Source organism: Calliopsis andreniformis, chromosome 9, assembly GCF_051401765.1.
Source record: "Calliopsis andreniformis isolate RMS-2024a chromosome 9, iyCalAndr_principal, whole genome shotgun sequence".
NCBI classification, from domain to species: domain Eukaryota; kingdom Metazoa; phylum Arthropoda; class Insecta; order Hymenoptera; family Andrenidae; genus Calliopsis; species Calliopsis andreniformis.
Genome location: NC_135070.1, coordinates 1,594,663 through 1,616,523, shown reverse-complemented (window position 1 = coordinate 1,616,523; position 21,861 = coordinate 1,594,663). Strand labels below are relative to the sequence as shown.

The window sequence follows — 21,861 nt, the reverse complement described above, 5'->3', positions numbered from 1 at the left end:
TGGTGATATTTAGATGGAAATATCACTATGAAAAACTCACTAAAGTCCTCCTACCAACTACGCGAGGAGTACGAGTGCAATTTTTTGTGTAGTGAATGGAAGAGTCAGAAGGTTGAGGTCAATCCCCCCGATTACTGTTCGTGAAACGGCCTTGATCAGAACTTATGAAGTCTTGTAGAAATCACCGGTATAATGCTGTTTAAAAAGAAGAAAATATGCATATGTGAAATTCGCTCACAGTAGAGTTTGTTTTATGTCATACCATTCCATTTTCTTCATAACAGATCAAAGGAAATAGGATTCCTCAAATCAAGTATTGGTTCCGAGTATTCCATATGATACAGAAATCTCTGGACCATGGGGATTAAACGTTGGGGAAAAAATTAAAACACGTTTCGATTGGTTTTATACGGTACATTGGGACGAGTTCCAGGGAAAAACAGAACAATGAATACATTACAAGTAAATCACGTTCAAAGGTTTTACTTTCATAGCAATGATGGCAAAACGCTCATAGGTGATCATACGAAATAGGTCGATGGTAGGAGAAAGTGTAAGAATGTGTGTGAATGGGTGGTTAGGTACAGTGGATTACAATCGGTAAAGGTGAAAGAGACAAAGGAAATCGACGATCTTAAGTGTGATAGGAGTCACGATGCCAGTTCTCGAGAGAACCGATATTCGCGGCGTACTTCATCAAGCGAATCGATCTCACTGAGCTTCACCCTCGCCCTCTTCTTCTTCGTCAAATTCACCCTCCTCGTCGGCGGTAGCTTCTTGGTATTGTTGATATTCGGAGACTAAGTCATTCATGTTACTCTCAGCTTCGGTGAACTCCATTTCATCCATTCCTTCTCCAGTGTACCAGTGCAAGAAAGCCTTCCGCCTAAACATAGCTGTGAACTGTTCCGACACTCTCTTGAACAATTCCTAAAAATTAGTTTGATCAATTTGATGAATGTTTCGTTAGTCATCCTTTTCTATCAGCTATTTTTGTATAAATGACCTGATTTGTTAACTTTAGTGCTAGCAAATTAGTTAAAAAAATAGTTTAAAACCTTTTACAAAAATCGCTCAATTTTATAATCCACTTTCTTTTTCCTTTGTTTTTGAAGATACCTATACAGTACCACTGAGCATAATAAAAAGTGCAAATAAATAAGATACATGTCCTAACATGACACTTGAATTACGTCTCAGTAGCTGAATATATTACTTTATGATACAATTCTATTTATTTTTTATCAGATAAATTAAATTTAAGCTCAAAATTAAATAAAATTGACGTTAATATTGAAGTATCAAGATATACTCCGTTACTAGGACATTTACCTTATACATTGTACATTTGTTGATAGCTCTAGTATTAATACTCTTGCGTTGTTTGCCGCAAAATTTATTATAATACTGTTTGGTCTTAGAATACGAAAGTATCAAGTATCACTGATACTTGTTTTGGTAGCAAAGTGTTGTTATCAGTTTACCTGAATAGCAGTTGAATTTCCAATAAATGTCGCAGACATTTTCAATCCGCGGGGAGGAATATCGCAAACAGCTGTTTTGACGTTACTAGGTATCCATTCAACAAAATAACTGCTGTTCTTGTTCTGGATGTTGAGCATCTGCTCGTCCACCTCCTTCATGGACATTCTCCCTCTGAAGACGGCCGCTACGGTGAGATAACGACCGTGACGGGGATCGCAAGCTGCCATCATGTTCTTTGCGTCAAACATTTGCTGCGTAAGTTCTGGGACCGTAAGCGCTCTATACTGTTGTGAACCTCTGTGCGTTCAAGCCAAAAGAGAGAACGTTAAATGGTGAACGATGGATGAAGTTACCTACTAAAGTTAGAGTCAGTCTAGAACGTCTTTGAAAGTTGTCTTTCACATTTAAACATCTGTTGTATTCATGATAATAATCGAGTCATTCAGATGCTAAAATGATCAACTCCATAAAATAAGGTAATGAAACTTGACGATGTAATAGATAATATGTTTGAAACTGGAGGTTATTGTAAAGAAAAAAAGTAACATATTACAGCGACTTATTTAAGAGATGATCAGTTTTATTTCTTAGATGTTAAGTCTTGACTAAGAACTAAAAACTCATCAAAATGCTTTCGGAAATATATTAAACATTATTTAGCTGTCATGCATACTTTCATTACTTTAGACAGTAAATATAATTATGAAAAGTTAATTACTAAGCATATACTTAGACGATAGAATTACAGTTACGCAAAATAGAGTTGATCGGTTTGCCTTCTGAAAGACTCAATTAAGAATGTTATTAATAATTTATTGCTAGAGTTATAGCTACATTCGTTTTTATATTAAAATTTTATCTCAGTTTCGTACAAAATTTATATAGTAATCATTTAATGATGATGTCTAAAGAGCTGTTATTGTCATAAAGATAGAAAATCTATATAAGTACAAGTATATTTTTTATTATTATGTGCTTATTAAATAGGTATTAAGTGTCCAATTTTAATATATGATTGCAAATTATTCATAAATTATTTGATGTATGGAAAAATAATATGAAGAAGAATTTATGCAAATGGTTTCCGGGGTGGGGGGGATAATCTTATGTAATTGGTTTTTTAAGTAGATGGATACGTAGAAGTTATTGGCAGGCCACATACTCATACTTTCTTAAATGGAAATATATAATTTTTATTGTAATAATTTAATATAATTTAATCTGTGCTCGTAAATTTATTTTCTAATTTCAAAGGTCTGAAACATTATTATATATTTCTGAGCAATGCCTTGGTGAAATCCACTTATATGAACATAAATTCCTATTAATTGAACAGGAAATCATAGCTAGTGGGGAAAATTAAGTGGTCTCCTATTTTATGAACGATCAGATTATATCAACCTACTCATCCTCTGATAGATTCATATGTTTAAACGAAGTTTTACTGCAGTAGTTCAATCCTTTTTTACAAGAAATAGCATGCTGCTACATTAAAAAATGATATAATTTCAATTAAAAAGGCTTATATGATCTTCATATAAGATAAGAGGATATAAATCCTCCTCGAAATTATTTAATTTTTCTGTGAACCATTTTTTCATGAGTAGTTTGCTAATTATAGATTGCAATCTGGTATCTTGTATACTTTTTAATTCGGATGAGAATTTTTGAGAAAAGCTTATAGATATATGGAAGTTTGATTTACCTGGACGTTAATGGCGCGAAACCAGGAATAAAGAAGTGTAATCGCGGGAAAGGCACCATGTTGACAGCAAGCTTACGCAGATCAGCGTTTAACTGCCCAGGGAATCTGAGACAGGTCGTTACACCACTGAGGGTAGCGCTTACCAAGTGATTCAAGTCACCGTAAGTCGGTGTGGTTAGCTTCAATGTACGAAAGCAAATATCGTAAAGAGCTTCATTATCGATGCAGTAAGATTCATCCGTGTTCTCGACTAACTGATGCACGGACAAAGTGCAATTGTACGGTTCAACTACGGTATCCGACACCTTTATAACATACAAAAATAATAAGTGAACAGAAACACAGGATATAGTAATTACAAGTGAATGACAATTTAAATTTATAATGAATAAAACATTTATAATTAAATTTGATATATATATGTAAAATTTAATTATATATATATATTGATATTGCTCAATACAAATAAATAATAGGTATGTAAATTTATTTATTTTGTAATAATAACAGATATCGGGACTTGTTCTTACGATTAGTCTAAAGTATGATATGGATAATGTACCTCTTACAAGTAATTCATATGTATTAATTGAGTGGCTTATATAAATGACAACCCTTGTCAATATTTTTCTTTCAAGAGAGTAAAAAAAAATACTCTACTACCTTAAATTCTCGTTTAATAGATTACAGTCTTTTTTATACAAAATATTCATCATATTAAGCAATATTCTGACCACTAAAATATATTCTCATGAACAAATTCGATAAGAGTTAATTTTATAGGAACCCCTCAATTTTTCGCGAGTCCAGAAAACACTAATGCTAACCTTTGGAGAAGGAACAACGCTGAACGTCATCATAATCCTGTCCGGATATTCCTCTCGGATCTTCGAGATGAGCAATGTCCCCATCCCAGCTCCTGTCCCACCTCCTAGGGAATGGGTCAGCTGGAAGCCCTGTAAGCAGTCGCAACTCTCGGCCTCTTTACGGACGACGTCTAAGACGGAATCGACGAGCTCTGCACCTTCTGTGTAGTGTCCTTTAGCCCAATTGTTACCAGCGCCGCTCTGACCAAATACGAAATTGTCTGGCCGAAATATTTGACCGAACGGTCCTGAGCGTACTGCGTCCATGGTACCAGGTTCTAAATCGACTAGAATTGCTCTAGGAACATATTTTCCTCCAGATGCTTCGTTGTAATAAACGTTTATACGCTCCAGCTGGAGGTCAGAGTCACCATGATAGGTTCCAGTAGGATCAATACCGTGTTCATCGGAGATCACTTCCCAAAACTGCGAAATCGATGAAAAATATGTACATCGCTTATACTAAAGTTAATCTACAGCGGAGTTAATAACCTTTGACAAAATTTGGCATAATTAAGAAACTGCAAAATTTGAGTATTTAAAAATTTCAAAGTTCCAGGTTAAAGAATTTGAGGATTTCAAAGTTGTAAGATTTTGAGACTTAAAGATTAGAAAATTTTATATCTACGTTGAGAATATAAAAAAAAAAAGTAGGAATAAACAATTGCTATTAAAATGTTAGCGTTAATTTAATTATCAGTTACTTTCTATAATTGTTACTTGGTATTAAATGTAATCGTAATTACAGGGCAGTTATAATTATATATCTAGCTATTCAACCACAATTAGAATTAAAAAAGCTTGCGGTTTTAGAAAAATTTACTTAATTAGACGCATATTATACAAAATATAAATTTTTTTATTTATAGTGTTTAGAAAATGGTATCATTTATTTAGTATGTAGATTGCGTTATGGGATTGAGAGGTGTGGGGAGGTTTAGGATGATCCTTACTTTTGAAGTGTCAAATTCTTCCACAAGAAAGAACCACTCGCATATAATGTAATAATAATAATATACATACATACATATATAGATATATACATATGATGTATGTATGTACATATCCTGGGACTCGGATAACTAGCTGCGTTATATAACTTGCTGACTAATTGCTGTAGACAGGCTGTAGTTTAACACGATTAGTGTTTCTTGTTGCTAAATACCTTTGCTCCTATTTGATTGCCGCACTGACCAGCTTGGAGATGAGCGATTTCACGCATCTTTTCCTTTCCGTTTTACGCTTCTGCTTTTCTAATTATAACTGTATCCGCACGTCGCCACGCGTTACACTTGCTTCGCTTGATCTCTACCCCTTTCGTTTTTCTATGAACGTGAATCAACACACAGATTCTGACTTGTACCCTGAGATATACGAAATATTCTCCTTTGAAACGGTGTGTTCGTCACGAGCGTACACACAAAACCCGAAAGGCTCGAAATCGGCAACGGCTACTAACGAGTCGTCGTTTGTTTCACGGTTGCCTTGGGTCTTTTGTTTCACGATCGACTGCGGGAACTTAGTTCCGTTTTCAATTGAAATAGCTTCAGTTCCTAGAATTATCTAATAATTTATTAACAAATTCTGATGACTACCGTGACGTTCCCTGCGAAATTTATTTTATAATTGTTTCATAGGAATGGAATGTAATATTGAGATGAAAAAATTGACTTTCTTTTATCTGTTGCGATCAGAGGACGAAATATTTCTGATAATACAATTTTTTCACTGCAGTAGTGCTCCAGGAAATATAATTAATGATACATTTTTGTCGATATGTACATGTATACACAGATTTATTTTTTTATTCAATATAAAAATTCATTAAGATCAAATTAGTTTTATGGATTCTCGTAAATAGCACTTAATCAAATATACAGAGCTCCCCTATATAGTTACATACTGTGTAATATTTAAATGTTTATATTTTATATACTCACGAACGATTTTACGTGCGAACCCGAAAAACGAAATTACTTATAATTCAACACCTATGTATATTTACACGTGTAATTTATTCCTGCAAAAATAGAGGTATATTTTCCGCAAAAAATTAATACCAAGCTACAATTTACTTTATGCAAAAATTAGCTAACTCCCACACCAATTAAAATTCAATTATACATTGTATAAACCGTCGTACGTGTGTAGCTAACGTTTTGAAGTAAACAAAATAAAAACTGAGTTCGAAAATACATTAAAATTCAGTGGAAGAGGTTCGAAATTAATAAGCCAAAACGTTCTTATGCGGTCTTAAAAAACAATTTTTATTGTCGTTAAAAATACAATGGTAACGCAACAAGCAGTAACTGTAATTATGATTCAGGATCTAGAAGTTGAAGCAAAAAGGAGAAGTTTTTCACGAAAGGTCCACGTTCGGAGTAGAAAAAAAGGAGCATCGAAGGCTAAATGATCGCTTGGCAAGTGTATGGTTGTTGCGTTCCATCACAACCGGATGTTTCACCGACCGTCCTCGAGGCGTAGCTGAGGCGTGTGTGAGTGGTGGAGGCTCCAGGCAATTCAGCGTCTGCCAGCGATCACTGCCGCTGCAGGGAAGCTCGAGTAAGCGTACGGGGCAGCCGCGAGCGGGGCGGCTGCGAACGGGGCGGCCGCGGCGTGGGCGACCACTGGGCTAGCGATGTACGGAGCAGCGACCGCGTGATTAATCGCGTGCGCATTGTAGGTGCTCGCGTATGTTCCGACGGTCAGAGCCGCTGGATACGCTGCTGGAGCCGCGAACGCTGCTGGAACCGCTGGGAGCAGACCAGCCGAGCAGACGGCGATGACACCGGCGAAAAGGATCTGTAATGGGCGAAAGAAATCTTTTTATTGAATCGGAAGCTTTGTCGAATATTATTCATTTCTAATGTATCACTAGAAGGGATTTCTTCAGATTAGTTAAGTTAATGTTCAAGCGTCTTGAATATAATTAATTTGAAACAAATTGATCAATGAGAACATGCTATTTTATTTCACTTGAAATATTGTTTTAAGCTTCAAGTGAAGTTGAGGTCCTTTCAGCTTGTCTGTATCTTGAATTATATATTGATCAATGTGTACCACCACACTTGAATTTAAGTAATTTGATTAATCTGAGCGAGCCTTAAGTCTGGGTGTTAACATTTTCCGTTTTCAAATGTTTTAACAAATGGAGTTTATTATGAAGTGAAGTTTTGAAAAAATGTCAATTTACATCTACATATTAACATAAAAATTACTGAAAATATCAGTAAAATAGAGTAATGAAACTCAGAAAATTGAGCAATTTCTAGATATAAAATTACGAAACATTCATTTCGATTGTTTTAATAGTTCTAGCGTTAAACATTCCGAACCATATTTGGGAACGTTATTTTGATCGATATCGTGTAATAGATACTATCAACATAAAATTATAAGAAATAGTTCTTTGGAATTAGTTAGAATCCGTTTCAGAAACAGATGATCTTGTTCATATTATCGATTGAATCTTTAATTGCCGCTTCTCGATTTACTTACCAAGAATTTCATGGCGGCCATTTTATTCAGGAGTGTCTCGAGTGTTTCGAGTGGATTGCTGTCCAAAACTGTGATACTACGACAATTAGACTGGGCTCTTTTATAGGTGGTTTCGGTGGAGTAACGTACTCCCACTACCAATGCTAGTCGCAACAACAGGCTCGTGGCACAATGCGACCGAAACGCGGCTCTGCATACTGGATTACCTTTGAACGTTTTTGGCCACGCCTGCTATTGCCACTTTCGTCAGCAACTGAGTCTTCCAACCATTTACTTTCGTCTAATAGTTCTTATTTCGAGGTTATCTACCATTCAGGTTGAGTGATCTTTAGATCGTCGGAGGCCAAAGGCACATACCTTGGTTCAAGGACCAAGGAGAGCGTATAGGAAGTAAACATAATGTTTGCTATGGAAGTTAATAAGTAAATTGAGAAACTTTCGTTACTTTCTTAAGAGAGATGAGACTATTCGATGTCTTGCATGATTAGGGCCCTAGAACTGATGCAATAGTATTATTAAGGACGTCTAGTTGTAGTTGAAGGCTAAGACGGACGTGATGTATGTATGGGTGCGGTTCGTACACGTTCTAAATACGAAACGCGAGCATAAGTTTTACGTAGACGGAGACGATCGTGTCGACACAGCAAGTTTCGAAGATCGTTGATTGAAGCGTGAGTAGAATATCTTCGATGCAACGATTGCTTGGTTCTGTCTCTCGCCGACTTGATTTTCGACTGAACTTTCCCCTGATCTGGACATTTAATTCAGAACGGGGAAAAGGCTGAATAAAAGATGAGACTTCTTACTCTTCTTTGACCACTTCTGTGTCGAATAAATTGTGTCATAATAACTTTATCATAAATGATTATTAACTCTCGAGTTGTAGGTGGTGGTTTTTTCTTCTTTTTATAATGATTACAGCTTATTACATCACTGAAGCAAATTGTTAGATATTTCATCTCTCCTACTTGTTCGTTGTTTTTTGGAAGTTTAATGAAAGTGAGAAGTAGTCTGTATACAATCACCTGAGTATCAGAAAAGAAAAGAACAACACGGTATGAAAGATTAACATACACATAGTTTATTATATTTTTATGCTAACATACATATATGACGCAACATGAAGATTAATTCTTGCCAAGGTCGCAACTTAGAAAAACTTAAAACCCTGTCATATTTTTCTAATAAAATATTTTTAAAACTTTTATTTTCCCTTATACCTTCAAAATAGAAAAAGGTAAACCTGTGAGAAATTTTCATGTTAAATTAAGTTTTTAATGAACTGTAATTAAAATATTAAAAATAAGAAACATATTATAGCATGAAAGATACAGTGGGACTATATAATTTAAAATTGAAACGAATTATTTTTACCAACTTTTAGAATTACCATTATTTTCATCATTTTTCTATAGAAAAGCTGATTATAAATTAAGATTTGAAAAGATGAAACCTGTACGGTCAGAAACATGAAAGTACAAATGTCAATTCATAGTTCTCTATCTCAAGAACTAGATCATTCTAGCATTATGCTCGACGAATATCAATTATTCTTTCCTACATCATTTCTATTACTCTATTCCTCAAACTTCGTTACCAGATTTGAATTCGGTAAAAAGGAGGGATGAACAAGAGTTATAACATGGAGTTCGAGAAAACATATTTATTCATTTAAAAACAAGCTCAGAACAGTGAAACCAAGGAAAATAGTGAACATGTCATCGGATCGTTGAATCCCTTAAGTCAATGGAAGAAGCGTGGCTCATAGGAGAGTGGCAACTGGTGCTGCGATGTACGGAGCCGCTAAAGTCTTGCTGCTAAGATCGATCCTCGATGCGTATGGTGGTACGTTGTAGGGGACAGCATTCGCATATCCTACTGGAGATGCAAAAGCTACAGGTGCACCAGCAGCGACAACGGGTGCTGAAGCAGCCACGAAGGGAGCTGGACCAGCAGCTATCACAGGTGCTGAAGGAGCCACGAAGGGACCTGGAGCAGCTACCACAGGTGCTGAAGGAGCTACGACAGGAGCAGAGGCAGCCAAGAATGGGCTAGAGACCAAGGGGATTGTTCCCGCCATACATCCTGTTGCCAACACTCCAACGACGACAGCGAACTGTGAAGAAAAAAGAGCAATATTATTAAATGCACAGTGGTAATTTTATTTGCATGACTATGTATGTATAGCTGACGACGAGATATAACGATTCCAGTAAAACAGCAGATTATCGTTCCTTTACATTTTTAGCAATTGGCGTTGTCCCTTTTGCTAGTTCTGGGATTTTAAATTGAAAGGAATCAGGAAAAAGTTCGTTGGTTCGTCCTGAGCCCCTGGTTGGCCATTGTAACACCAATTGTTAATAGTGTGAAGGACCGATACCATACGATGCCGATTTACTGAACTCGCTATTTCCTGCTATCGACTATATTTACTTAAAATACAACATATTTGTAATGGGAAAATATCAGCGATCTGTTAGCCATTTTTTCCCCATTAAAAACAATGTATTCTGTTTAGGACAAGTAAATAATTGCTCAAAAAGAGTTAACAATGGACACCTGTCCTTAATGTCGATTTGAGTCATTTGGAATTCTTACCACAAGGAAAGAGTTCATGTTGCTTGGTTGATCGACTCGACTCGTAGTGCTCTTCTTCAGAGTGTCTTCGTTTTTATATCGATGCCAGAAGGGTGGCGAGAGTCGATTTCGTTTACGCGTGCATACGCGACCAGCTTGCTAACGAACAGTTGCAATTGCGTAAGCTCGAGGACAAAGTTTATTCGCGCAATCGAGCCGTTTGTGTGTGTTTTATGATCCCAGTGCTTTGTTATTTGTTTAATTATTTATTTGTTTGGATACATGAGTGTTTAATAAAAACAATCGATGCTAGGTTTAAGGATTTAGCACTAAAATGTAGGTGAAAGGATTTGCTGAATGTTGCGTGATTGTGTGATTGAATGAAACGTACGTTCAATGTACCATTCAATGACAGCAAATCGTTAAACGTTGATGCATTCGTGTAGTTTGAACCTAATTCCATTGAAACTTTAACAATCGAGAGCCTCTCAATGCTTGCACATTCTATTACGTAGAATCAATCGTGGGGATAAGGGTCGATTAATGGAGTTTACCAGGAAGCAAATTTATTTATCGATCGGGCTGATTAGCTTCTCCTTCCCATTCCCTCAATGTGCTGATACATAATATCTACATACATATGTGCACATGCATGTCTGTCATTTCCAATTCTTGCAATATAGAGCAGTACATTTTCACGTCACTTGTGATATGTATAGCTTTTTTTATTATTTAAGCAAACTTCAATTTTCGTTGAAATTATTTTGATAATTATATGGATAGGCATTTTATGACATCTAATTTACATATTAAAGGAATTGTTGAATTCACCAAAGAAGTGAATAAGTATCTAATTTGTGAAAGAATTTTATTGATAAAATAATACAATGGTGCAATAGAATTTGATGTGCAGATGATGTGTCGAAATGAATAGAAAATGAATTTTATTCTCATTTTCAGCCATAAAAACTGATAATCTACACTTATTATTCAGGTTGTCAAATTTTGAAAAATGCCCGGTATCAATTTCCATTTTTAAACTGAAACATAGTAAATGCCGATTTTCTAAACCTTGTAATTTTCATAATGATAGTTAATGTATTTTCTGATTTAAATTAGTGTACCTATCTGAATGAACTTTCCGGACACGTTTTATTAATTCTCGAACGGCGGATGGTTTTAGCTCTAGCAACGTGCAGGGCGGATGGTGGTTCCAAATGGACCCGACATCCGCCAGGCGAAGGTTAAATCAATTCCGTAGCTTTACTAGGTATCGAATTGATTCCATGATATACAGGGTGTTCGACAATAAATATCATAAATTTTAAATATTAACCCTCTGTAGGTACGCTGGCTTTATTTTGTCCGAAATGAATTCCGATTTTTCTTGGTGAAATTCTTCCGAATCTTTATTTCTTCTAATTAAACCTGTAAACATTTGACTCAAGTAGGGATGGTATATTAAAATAGAAACTTTAATAAGTATCCGAGAATTTTTTCAAATTTTTTAAAAGTTTAAACAGTCTGTCTGACTAAATATATTCTCTTGTCTTATTCTACTAATGTCACCATGTCTGGTCCGGCTGATGCACGCCAGAAGTAAAATGCATCTACAAGTAAGGCACTCTTCAGACACATTTTAAGTGTACTTTTAACAACTGATAACTTAGAAATGAAGTCTCAAATGCAATTTTGTAATTTTTAATTTTCGTAAAATCATTCTTGAAAATTTCTGTCTCTTGTTGCCGAATACCCCTATAAAAGACTATTTGAATCTACATTGATGTCCGTAATTTGAAAGTATTTATACATTTTGAACGAAACCATACCGTATGAAGAAAACTTTGGATTCATAGCCATCATTTCAACACAGTTAAAAGAAACAAGGGCAACTATTCACAGTTATTTAAATTCTTCTATCTAACGAGAAAGTTCTCGCCTCCTTTAATTCAGAATTCAACACCAAATCTTTGACCTAGTAATTCCCAACTTTCGCTTTGTACCCAGGATACAGGATTCTAAAAGAGAAATTCGCAGTTGACAAACCACCGAACACGAGAATGAAGGAAACGAGGGAAAAAGAACAATAGTTCATTTCTGTTTAGATTAACAGTTTATTAGACAAAAGAAGGGAAGTAGCGTAATATCGTGTATAGAAATAGTCATGTTCAGGGCAGGATCGGAGCTGCGGCGTAGGTGAGATGAGCGTATGGCAGCGGAGCGGCTGCAGCAAAGGTAATTGGTGCTGAAGCTGCTGGCAGTGCTGCTGGCAATGCTGCTGATAGTGCTGCTGGGTATGCTGCAGGTAATGCTGTGAGCGATGCAACAGCAGGGGCGGCAGCGAAGGTGTTATAATTCCTAGCAACAACTTGACTGCTCCTGGCTGTCACGATGGGCGCTGGAAGAGCTGGAGCAGCAGCAACCAGGGGTGCAGCTGGTATTAATCCTGCCGATGCTACGGCTGCCATGGCTGCCACTGCGAAGACGATGCACTGAAAATTCAAATTACGCATGAAGTTACAGAAAGCTGGAATGCAGAAGATTAAGTTGCAATTCTTTTGAAGAGAAACCGAAGTTTCGAAAAATCGTCTAACAAGGATATTTAAATGTTCTTGACTATTTTATTTGTAAGGATAGTTTCCTAAATGACATTTTGAATAAGTTTTGCACACTGATGAAGTTTCAAATATTGGAATTAGGCAGACGAGTATAACTCATTTACTCCGCATAAAAGAAACAATAGAAAATAGAATAATGAATATATGACAGAATGCTGCGTATCGTTAATAGTTTGTTTTATGTTACAGTTTATCTGTAAGTTTACTGAATTCTATTATTAAGAAATACTAGCTATACTCAGAATTAGTATCCCTGTCATTGTATTCGGTATAAATATCAAGTTACTAAAAAATCAAAGGAACCTTTCTAACTTCGTTTATATTATAATAGCTCATGTCTGCAAAAAAGAATAAGAAAAGAATTTTAATACTAAAACAAAATCCTAACACATTTCTAATGATAGTAGACTACATACAATTGCTACTTTCATTGAATCTATCAGTATTCCCAAGAACTTCTTTATCGCTTTTTATGCTTCCACTTAGAATCTCATCTTCTTATCTCTGCTTGGGTTACAACTTACCACGAATTTCATCATGTTGAGCTTGGGAATGTTGGGATCGATTCGACTGTTGTGCGACGAGTGTAGAGGCATCGGAGCGTCCGTGCTTTATACCGATGTCCACCGCTCTTCGCGCGGACGACTTACGAAAAGTTGAAACGCGGCTTGCGAAAGCAACGTTCTCCGTATAGTCACCTTCGTATCGATTTCCTTCGTTGCGCTCGCAATTGAAATGCCGTACGCGCGAGCCTAGAAGCCGCGTTCCCGCGTGCTCCCGCGTTTTCAGTCCAATCGCGTTTCGTAAGTTCGATTCGTGTCCCATGGATGGATCGATTTCGGTGACCTTGATCGAAACAGAGGCACAGGGCGGACGTTTCCACCAGTATCATGGAATTACGTAAGCAACCATGCTGAGCAATTGTATAACACCCTCGACTACGTGCCTGTCTGGTTGGAACGCATAACAAGGTTATAACGCTGATCGATCTGCTCGATTACGCGGACCGTTTCGCTTCCCACACGATTTATCTGTAACTCTACTTTCGTCGTCTACTTTTCGATACTTTTCCCATCCGTCAACCACACCGTCCTTGGACGCGGCGCGACTTTGGTCGGTCGTCGACGTCTTCGGACACTACTCTGGTACTTGCTACGACCTCGTGATTCGATGCAGCCAACGAATTCAGTTGTCACTTAAAAATTTCAAATCACGTGCAGTTAAAATTACATTGTACAGCAACGTTTGTGACTTAAAGGTAATACATTCAACAGCAATTACAATATTTTCTATTCCAGTATAAAGCAACAAATTAAAAGCTTATTACTCAAATTGTGTGATCAACAGGTTTAACTTTCCTTAATTTTAAAAATAATTCGAAAGTTTTGATTAATAACGTACATGGGGCGTTGAGGATAGTAATGGCAAACTCAACAAATCCAAATTTCGAGAAAAATGCTTTTTATTTATATTCTATAAGGGAGAATAAAATAACGAATTTTTTTTAATTATGGTGTTCGCCCTTACTACGCTTGACGCCTTGTATGTAGTAAATAAGAGGCAAGAAGAAATAAGGATAACGAATCCTTAAGGAGATAGTATTCTATATTATTTTTCTTGTACCATGTATGTACTTAAACAAGCCTGCAAAGAAGAGTACGGGGTGATCCTTTTAGTCAGTAATATATTCCGATTCGGTCGTTTCTCTCTGTATTTCTCGCTCGTAGGATCGGCTGGTTCGATTCCCTTCTCTGGTTTTACGTCTCCTCGTCTGTCTCCCCTGGCCAGCAAGGTCGTGAAACTTCAAGGCGAAGCGCTCGCTTTTTTCTCAAGTTCAAGTTCGTCGAGTCCAGATCAGTGGAAGGCTGTTTGACCTTCCATAGGTGTACATCGTATTTCTACCTCCAGGACATTTGCTTCCTCATTGTGTTCATTAAGAGCTAACTTTTAACAGAAGCTCGAGAAGGAGATTTAATAGTTTTTTTAGAAAATAGATAAAAATTAAACCAAACGAGTTTGCATTAGAAATTGTATTCATCAGTTACATTTTTGTAGTTATTAATGATAATTATTAATGATTTTTGATTTTTCACTCTGTCCTCATAAAAAATTAAGATCATTTTATAAATGCAGTATACATAGCATATTGTACTTAATATAATTATAGTGAAAATTAAACCTGAATTAAAAAATTCGACACTCTAAGTAATGTAGTATTTCTATTTTGAGTACCTCATTAAACGAAGAATATTTCATAATTTCTTTATAAAAAAAACATATAGTGCTTTAGCATCCTAAACACATACTTTTGTGGTTGTAAGAAAAGTAACATAAGTCACATACATATTTCTATGCATATTTTCCATAAATATTGACATTGGAATTTTGATCTTTTTTATGGATTTGTATTTTACTATATTTACTTTTCTGAATGGAGAAGTTCCTTCAATTTAATCTGCTAGTATTGAAAATTTAAACTTCCTCGTACAGCTTTCAATTAAGACGTAAACTCGAAAGTGTGTTTTATGTCATTTTCTTGTACAGTCACAGGATTATCTATACTTGACACTTGCTGTGAAATATATTTTATAATTTTTTTCTGTCATAAGGTTTTTAAATGTAAAGAAATAATTGATCTCATCCTTTAAAACGCTATCATGTTCTTCAGACTCAATTCCTTACCTCTGTTTTAATATCTATTGACAACAGTTATGCTTATTTGAATTAATGTTTGCTTCGAGTTTTCTATTTTAAGTAAACGTATTGTGCAATATAACATATTATACAACATGATTAGCCAAAACGACTGCAGGATACACTCCATATATAGATAAATCGATGCGAAAAATTTCATAATGGTGCACGTAACAATTTAAAAAGGATTCTCCTTAAAAGTAGACTTCGAAGCAGCAGGAGTATCCTACACATTTATACGAGTCTGAATCAAAGTATCACTAAATATACGTATCCATCTCAGTAGTCTATCAAATTATTGTTTCTGTCATTTGTTTCTTGACTTTTCCTTCAGTTTTTCGAACAAAATCAAGCGAGAGTAAACGTGCTCTTCACATGGTCCTTAGCACTTATTAGCGATTGAATTAGAATTATATCACTGATACAAATGTTCAGAAGCCGACGAAAATACAAATCCTTGATATTACATATGCTACTGAATATATAATACTGTCATATCGACATTTTAGTAAGTCTCTGTAAATAAACTGTTATCACTGAATATAACTAATATCTATAGAGAAATATCTAATACAGGTCATACGTTTAAAATTTTGCCAGTGAATGTACGAAAATTATTAAATACTTCGTTCATCTATATTTCCCCCTCGTCAAACAATACTGCCCAACTATAGAGAAAAGTAGTAATTATAGAAAAATGTAAAGTTGAGTTTTTTAAACTTTCAGATAATTTTGAACATTTTGCGTCTTGTTTTAGTGTAAAATATCCGTAAAATAATTTTAGTAAATAAGGTAAATGTCCCAATACCTAAATGCTTAAGATGCCAAATGTTCCAGTAAGTAAACAACCTAAAACTGCATGTCCTGATATTTTAACTATGAGATTCCAGATACTGTGGACACTATTTTATTAGTTTTTATTTTTAATTAGCTTACCTAATACATTAGAATTTAAGCCTAAAATTGGATAAAATTAACGTTAGTGTTCAGTATTGGGTCAACTGGTCAACTGGTCAACTGGTCAAATACTGGGACATTTACCTTACTGGTTTTCTCCTTAGTTGGACAGAATAATAGTGTTGAATATTTAAGAAATTCTGCCCTTCATTTCTTTAACGTTATTTTTTGAATCTCCTTCTCAGTATTGCGATATGCTGCGGCAAAAGTAGAAGAGTATCACAGACAATGCAGTCAAATGGTAAGTGATACTCCGACCCCTTTTCTTTTGTCCTGGTACATCGCAAACTGTTCTTTCTAGATGTCTTGAAATAAGTCCATAGAGGTTTTTCTAAGTTAGGACACTTTTGTCACATTTCACAATCTATTTCGTCTTACAATATTTCACTCAGATGCCAATTAGGTAATTATCGTGACACTATTTAATTTTATGTTCATCACTGGTCCTCCACGTTTTGCTAAAATTTGAAACAGGTATTAGTTTTAAGCAACACTAATGTTTATTAATATTAATCTATATGGAGAAATTTGTATTGAAGTTAAGATATGGACGTTTTAATGAAGTGTCCAAATACTGAGGTGAATGATAAGCGTAGATATGGATACTTAAAGAGTTGCTTGTCGTCGACAAATCCCTTTTGACGTCAAGAGCAGGGTCGTCGTTGGTCAGCAAAGGGGAAAACCTGTTTGTGCGTTAGGAAAAAGAGTGGTCCGATGGCGGAGCTTGAGAAAAGTGGAAATTACACGGATCGTTGGACCACGCCTGGTCCCACAACCTTGAAGAAGCCCGCGGTTCGATGTTCGGTAGTTGGCCGATGCACTGCAAAAACTTTCTCGGACGCTGCGAAAGGGAGACGTCGATTGGTCGACCAGTTGAAAAAATACAACGAACAACAAGAAATACGCAAGCAACTCGTTCGCGGGCTGCTCCGAAGACTGCCTGTTGCCCTTCGTGGAACGGGGAAAACGGGTAAAAAGACAGTGCCGAGCTGAGAGTAGGGGGATGCAGAAAGATGAGAATCTTTGTCACGGTTTCCCCTATATAAGCTGCGATTCCTCGCGATTTCGAGTATAATCGTTTCAACTTGCTCTCAACTAGCATTTACTACTCCTGCCTAGCCATGTTCAAGACGGTGAGTGTGAGCCATAGAAGTGTCTTAGATAGAAACGCTAGCAGCAATGGTGGTTCAGAATCTCAGAGGAATGAAAGGAAGTGATAAAGAGGATGGGGGAGGTAAGCGAAGATCCTGTGAATTAATCGAATTTTTGTAAGCGCAGCTTTTGTTCGCTGGATTGTTGGCGGTCGCGCTCGCCGCCCCATCGCCTCATCCGGCTCCTGCACCAGCTCCTGCACCGGCTCCAGCACCGGCCCCCGCACCAGCTCCAAGCGTGTCCCTCTACAGTGGACCTCTGATTGCTCCATTGGACACAGCTCTGGTCCAGCCGTATACTATCCCGTCGCCGCCAGCGCTCCCACTTAGCGTACTGCCTACCATATACTATCCACCTAAATACTCTCTCCTATACAAATACGACTAAATGATCAGCACAAAGGAAGCCAATGGATGAACGGAATCAAACCGAACCGAATCGAGCCGAAGTGAGCACACCACCCGATCCACATGCTTTTTAATCTTCAACAAATCAGTTCATCACGTTTCGGCGCCTGTGCCGACGCGTATCGCGTATATCTTCGATTCTCTGTCGATGTTTTGTACTTCTAGACTCGACGTCAATAAAACCGCTTAAAAGCAAACATGTCTACACCCTGTTTCAGAAACTTCTGATGCGCTGGCAATTGTTTGCTCGCTTGTTAATGAGTAACTGTCGGAAAGAGCTGATTATGCGATTCATCGTTACTTTATAAATCCAATTATATGAGCGCGGACGTAGGAGTAACCACACTTCGAATAATCGTTGTCCACCCACTTATGACATATAAATATGTAGAATATACCTGTGATATGTGCATACATACACACACGTACTCGCGAGTTTCTGGTGCGCTTGTGTACGCGCGCATGTTATATATACACGCGTGTATGTGTTTCTATACACGCAATTGCAAAATTTTTAATTTTAATTTGCGAACGTAGAAGTATTGGAAGGGTTCCATATTTTTATTATTATTATATATGCGCCCTCTATTATTTCGCGCCCTCTTGTGCCGCATGTTTAGACCGTTTATAGATTAGACAGCCTACCGACGCGACAAGCGGTGGAGAAATAGACAGTCTTATGTCATTTCAAGGATTTTCGGAGAGACGAAACGGAGAGCAAATTAGGAAGCGGTTCGCGTTATTGTAGAGACGATGTTGTCTCACGTTGCATAACAACGTCAAAATCTGTCCTAAAAGGTCCTCCATGTAACGTGGTTCGGAGTAACAGACGCTGCCGAATCAAAACAGGAACTCCGTCGTATTGTATCAATTTAAACGACGGTGACGTTTCAAATTCTTTCGTTTCCTTCGGCGAGACACGATGCGTGCGATCTAGACAATACGGTAAATCGAGCTGTCCACCGTGTGTGCTTGCTGCAGCAGCTGCGGGAACTAGGATTTACGGTTGAAGAAGCACGTGATGAAGACTAAAAGCGTATTAGTTCCATCGACGAAGGGCTCGCGAGTGGTGTGAGCGTTTCCAGTTGTGCAGCACACCGCGAAACCTTTTGTTTTTACTAACTGCGAGCTGCCATAATTACGCAACAGATAACAACAGTACCATATAGTTACGTAAAAGCAAATGCAATGTCCTCGCGTAGCCGATTCGTCGCGTGGCTGGTTGGAAACGGGACGCGGTTGACTCTCGCATTCGCATTTCGGTACCGTTCCGTTTGATAAGCGTTCATTTCATGGCTGTCACGCCGGCGATTCAGGAGCTACAATAACTATAAGTACGTTCTGTAACTCTAGGAATAATAATATCTTGGCTACAATTGTGACAGCTATAGCTGTTTCCCAATAAATGTTCCCTAGAGAGGGGACTTGTGATTCTGGAACATTATCGAATGGCAACGTGCTTAAGGTCTTAATGTGTATACCAAGTCGTTTTCCTAGCTTGCATGCGACAAATAAGTATTAAATTGTGGTTGAAAATTAGAAATTGTTATACTTACGCTGAAAAATGGCATATTTTTGAGGGGTTATTGTATAATGTTTCTTCGTTATAGGCTTACGATTTAGTGATCTAGCGTAATATGAGTTTATAATGAGGTTCATATTTTTAAAGTTAGCTCACGTACCAACTAGACTAGTTTAGTTTTGTCGAAAATATAAGTGGCACTTCATATCTAGCAAAACTCGTTTATTCTAATTGCACCATATAGTGAAAATGGCAATGAGATTATAACGTGGAAACAGGCTGTATTTTTTCGCAAGAGGTACTTCGTACTCTGTGTAAAAAGGTTAATATTAAACTATTTTGCAAAATTTAGCAATTATTCTAATTGTACTTCGTTAGAAACTGTAATACGAATGATATTTGGCTTCATTTTTATAGCGGACGTTTGAAGAGGCACAAATTCAAATACATAATTAGCAAAACTTTCTTTTCAATCTATAGATGAAAGTGTAAGTAGAAAAACCAAGCGAACCCAAATTAGAAAAATCAGTTTATCGGAAATTAGTAAAAAGGACGTCAACTTGAAAATTTTAGTAGAAGCTGAATGAGATTGAATTACAATGATCAATTAAATTAGTGATTATGAACCATCTGTACATAGAATCTTCTTATTGATTGTGTATGATGTAATCAATAGAGAAGGTCCGATTCAGACTTCCCATCATAATATCCTCCAACAGCTTCGGTAATACATTACGAATACATTTTGCACCACGATGAAATTTCAAGTTAAGCATAAAACCTTAGAATCAGTTTAAAAAGACAAGACTACAGTATTCAACCACTGGACAATGATAATTACGTTCAATATTTCATAATTTCGATTTTTCTCCAGTTTGTTATCGCTTGAAGTTGGAGAACATAAATACATATATAATTATGACACATTGATAATACATAATAGGGTAAACAGAGTACTAATATTAACCCTTTGGCCACGACAAATAGATATTTATTTATTTCTGCTTCAGTACTAATTGCTTGAGAAATGGTAGGTACTCAAAGTTCTTTACGGTAGGTGTTGTAATAAAGAATGTTACATACAAAATACATCTTGTGTTTATTACTTTCACAATAACAACAAAACTTAAATAAAAAGCAGTAATCACTATTAAAATTAAATTTCAAATGAGTCGTCAAGGGTTAAAACCTAAAAACTCATGAATGGTTTCCAATTTTCAAGTTTCAATATTCAAATTTTCAATTCCTCAGATATGACATGAAGTCCCATATACTGTTGACCATATGTCTTAAAGAAAGAGTATCAATGTATTCAGTTTGTCAAGTTCTACAAATTAACAAGAACTCATTAAAAATTGAATGTCTTCTCCTCAACATCTATCCAAAGAAAAAGTTTTTGTTCGCTTAAATTTTTTGTGAGCACATACACACATATTTATTACAAAATTATTGATTGCCCGGGTGCATCTAGCGCAGGCATCGATGCGATCAGCTTAGTTGGTACATCCACCCCGTGGCATCGATCGCTGCATCGGGTTCACCGACCTCCACTGCCGTGCTTCGAGACGCTATATGACACTCTTCTTGTCCTCATTACCACCCCCCACCTCCTACCATCCGCGACCCTCCTATCGTCCACCATTCAATGTATCACGGCAGTGCTAAATTTAACTTTCAATCATCATCCCTTATCCATACTTTAGAAAATATTCTCTAGAATTCCCAGGAATTGTTTCAGTTTCCAACACAAAAATAACAAATACTACGGTCATTGTTAAAAATATTAGCGTTCTCATAATGTACCTATAGCTTCTCGATCATTCGACGATCATTTAAATGCAGTACCCTGTCACTGATCAGAGATTTCGCATCGACCGGTGAATCATAACGCGCGAAAAGGTGTCCATCGCGTCCGTAGCGGCATACTGCATTCTCGCGGCCACGATTCGTACTCTCACGTGGAGCAGAGGACATGCGCGCACCCTCCGCGAAGCCGCTACAGTATATAAGAGAAGATCGCAAATCTCCGAGTCTCAGTCCACCCTCGTGAACGCGCAACACGCTCGCAGCAAGTAATCTCTAGTGGCGCATTAACATTGCGCGTTCCTGACGAATCATCTCTATCCAATTCCATTCAAAGGCCATAGAAGCTTCGGAAGAGTTGGGAAAAATTGGAAAACACAGAGAACCATCGTCAGAAACGGCCGCGGCCGGGTTCGAGCCCGAGCGAGCGCGCGCGTTTCTATCGCACATTCAGAGGGAAATAAACTCGAAGGCGACGTCAAGCAAGGGAACAAATAAAATTCGATCGCTTGGCGAGGGTGAAAGTTTACGTGTCAACCAACAGAATCCTTCGATTCTAACGACGAGGAAGTCAGTG

The 21,861-nt window shown here is 37.0% G+C and overlaps 3 protein-coding genes across 3 annotated transcripts; all 3 read right to left on the bottom strand.

The window, feature by feature from the left end:
* Nucleotides 1-711: 711 nt before the first annotated feature.
* On the bottom strand, nucleotides 712-5,278 carry LOC143184068 (tubulin beta chain). Its single transcript, XM_076386022.1, has 5 exons — nucleotides 5,222-5,278; nucleotides 4,018-4,482; nucleotides 3,191-3,495; nucleotides 1,485-1,782; nucleotides 712-930 (listed from the first exon to the last, which is right to left on the bottom strand). The coding sequence occupies exons 1-5, from the start codon at nucleotides 5,276-5,278 to the stop codon at nucleotides 712-714; spliced, it is 1,344 nt and encodes a 447-aa protein (XP_076242137.1).
* A 1,069-nt stretch (nucleotides 5,279-6,347) lies between these two features.
* Nucleotides 6,348-7,609, bottom strand: LOC143183594 (uncharacterized). The gene is made up of 2 exons (XM_076385206.1): nucleotides 7,555-7,609; nucleotides 6,348-6,858 (listed from the first exon to the last, which is right to left on the bottom strand). The coding sequence occupies exons 1-2, from the start codon at nucleotides 7,573-7,575 to the stop codon at nucleotides 6,577-6,579; spliced, it is 303 nt and encodes a 100-aa protein (XP_076241321.1). The 5' UTR covers nucleotides 7,576-7,609; the 3' UTR covers nucleotides 6,348-6,576.
* Nucleotides 7,610-9,316: 1,707 nt separating this feature from the next.
* Nucleotides 9,317-13,356, bottom strand: LOC143183287 (uncharacterized). The gene is made up of 3 exons (XM_076384811.1): nucleotides 13,274-13,356; nucleotides 12,339-12,623; nucleotides 9,317-9,670 (listed from the first exon to the last, which is right to left on the bottom strand). Exons 1-3 carry the CDS (start codon nucleotides 13,343-13,345, stop codon nucleotides 9,317-9,319), a joined length of 711 nt encoding a protein of 236 aa, XP_076240926.1. The 5' UTR covers nucleotides 13,346-13,356.
* Between the last annotated feature and the right edge of the window lie 8,505 nt (nucleotides 13,357-21,861).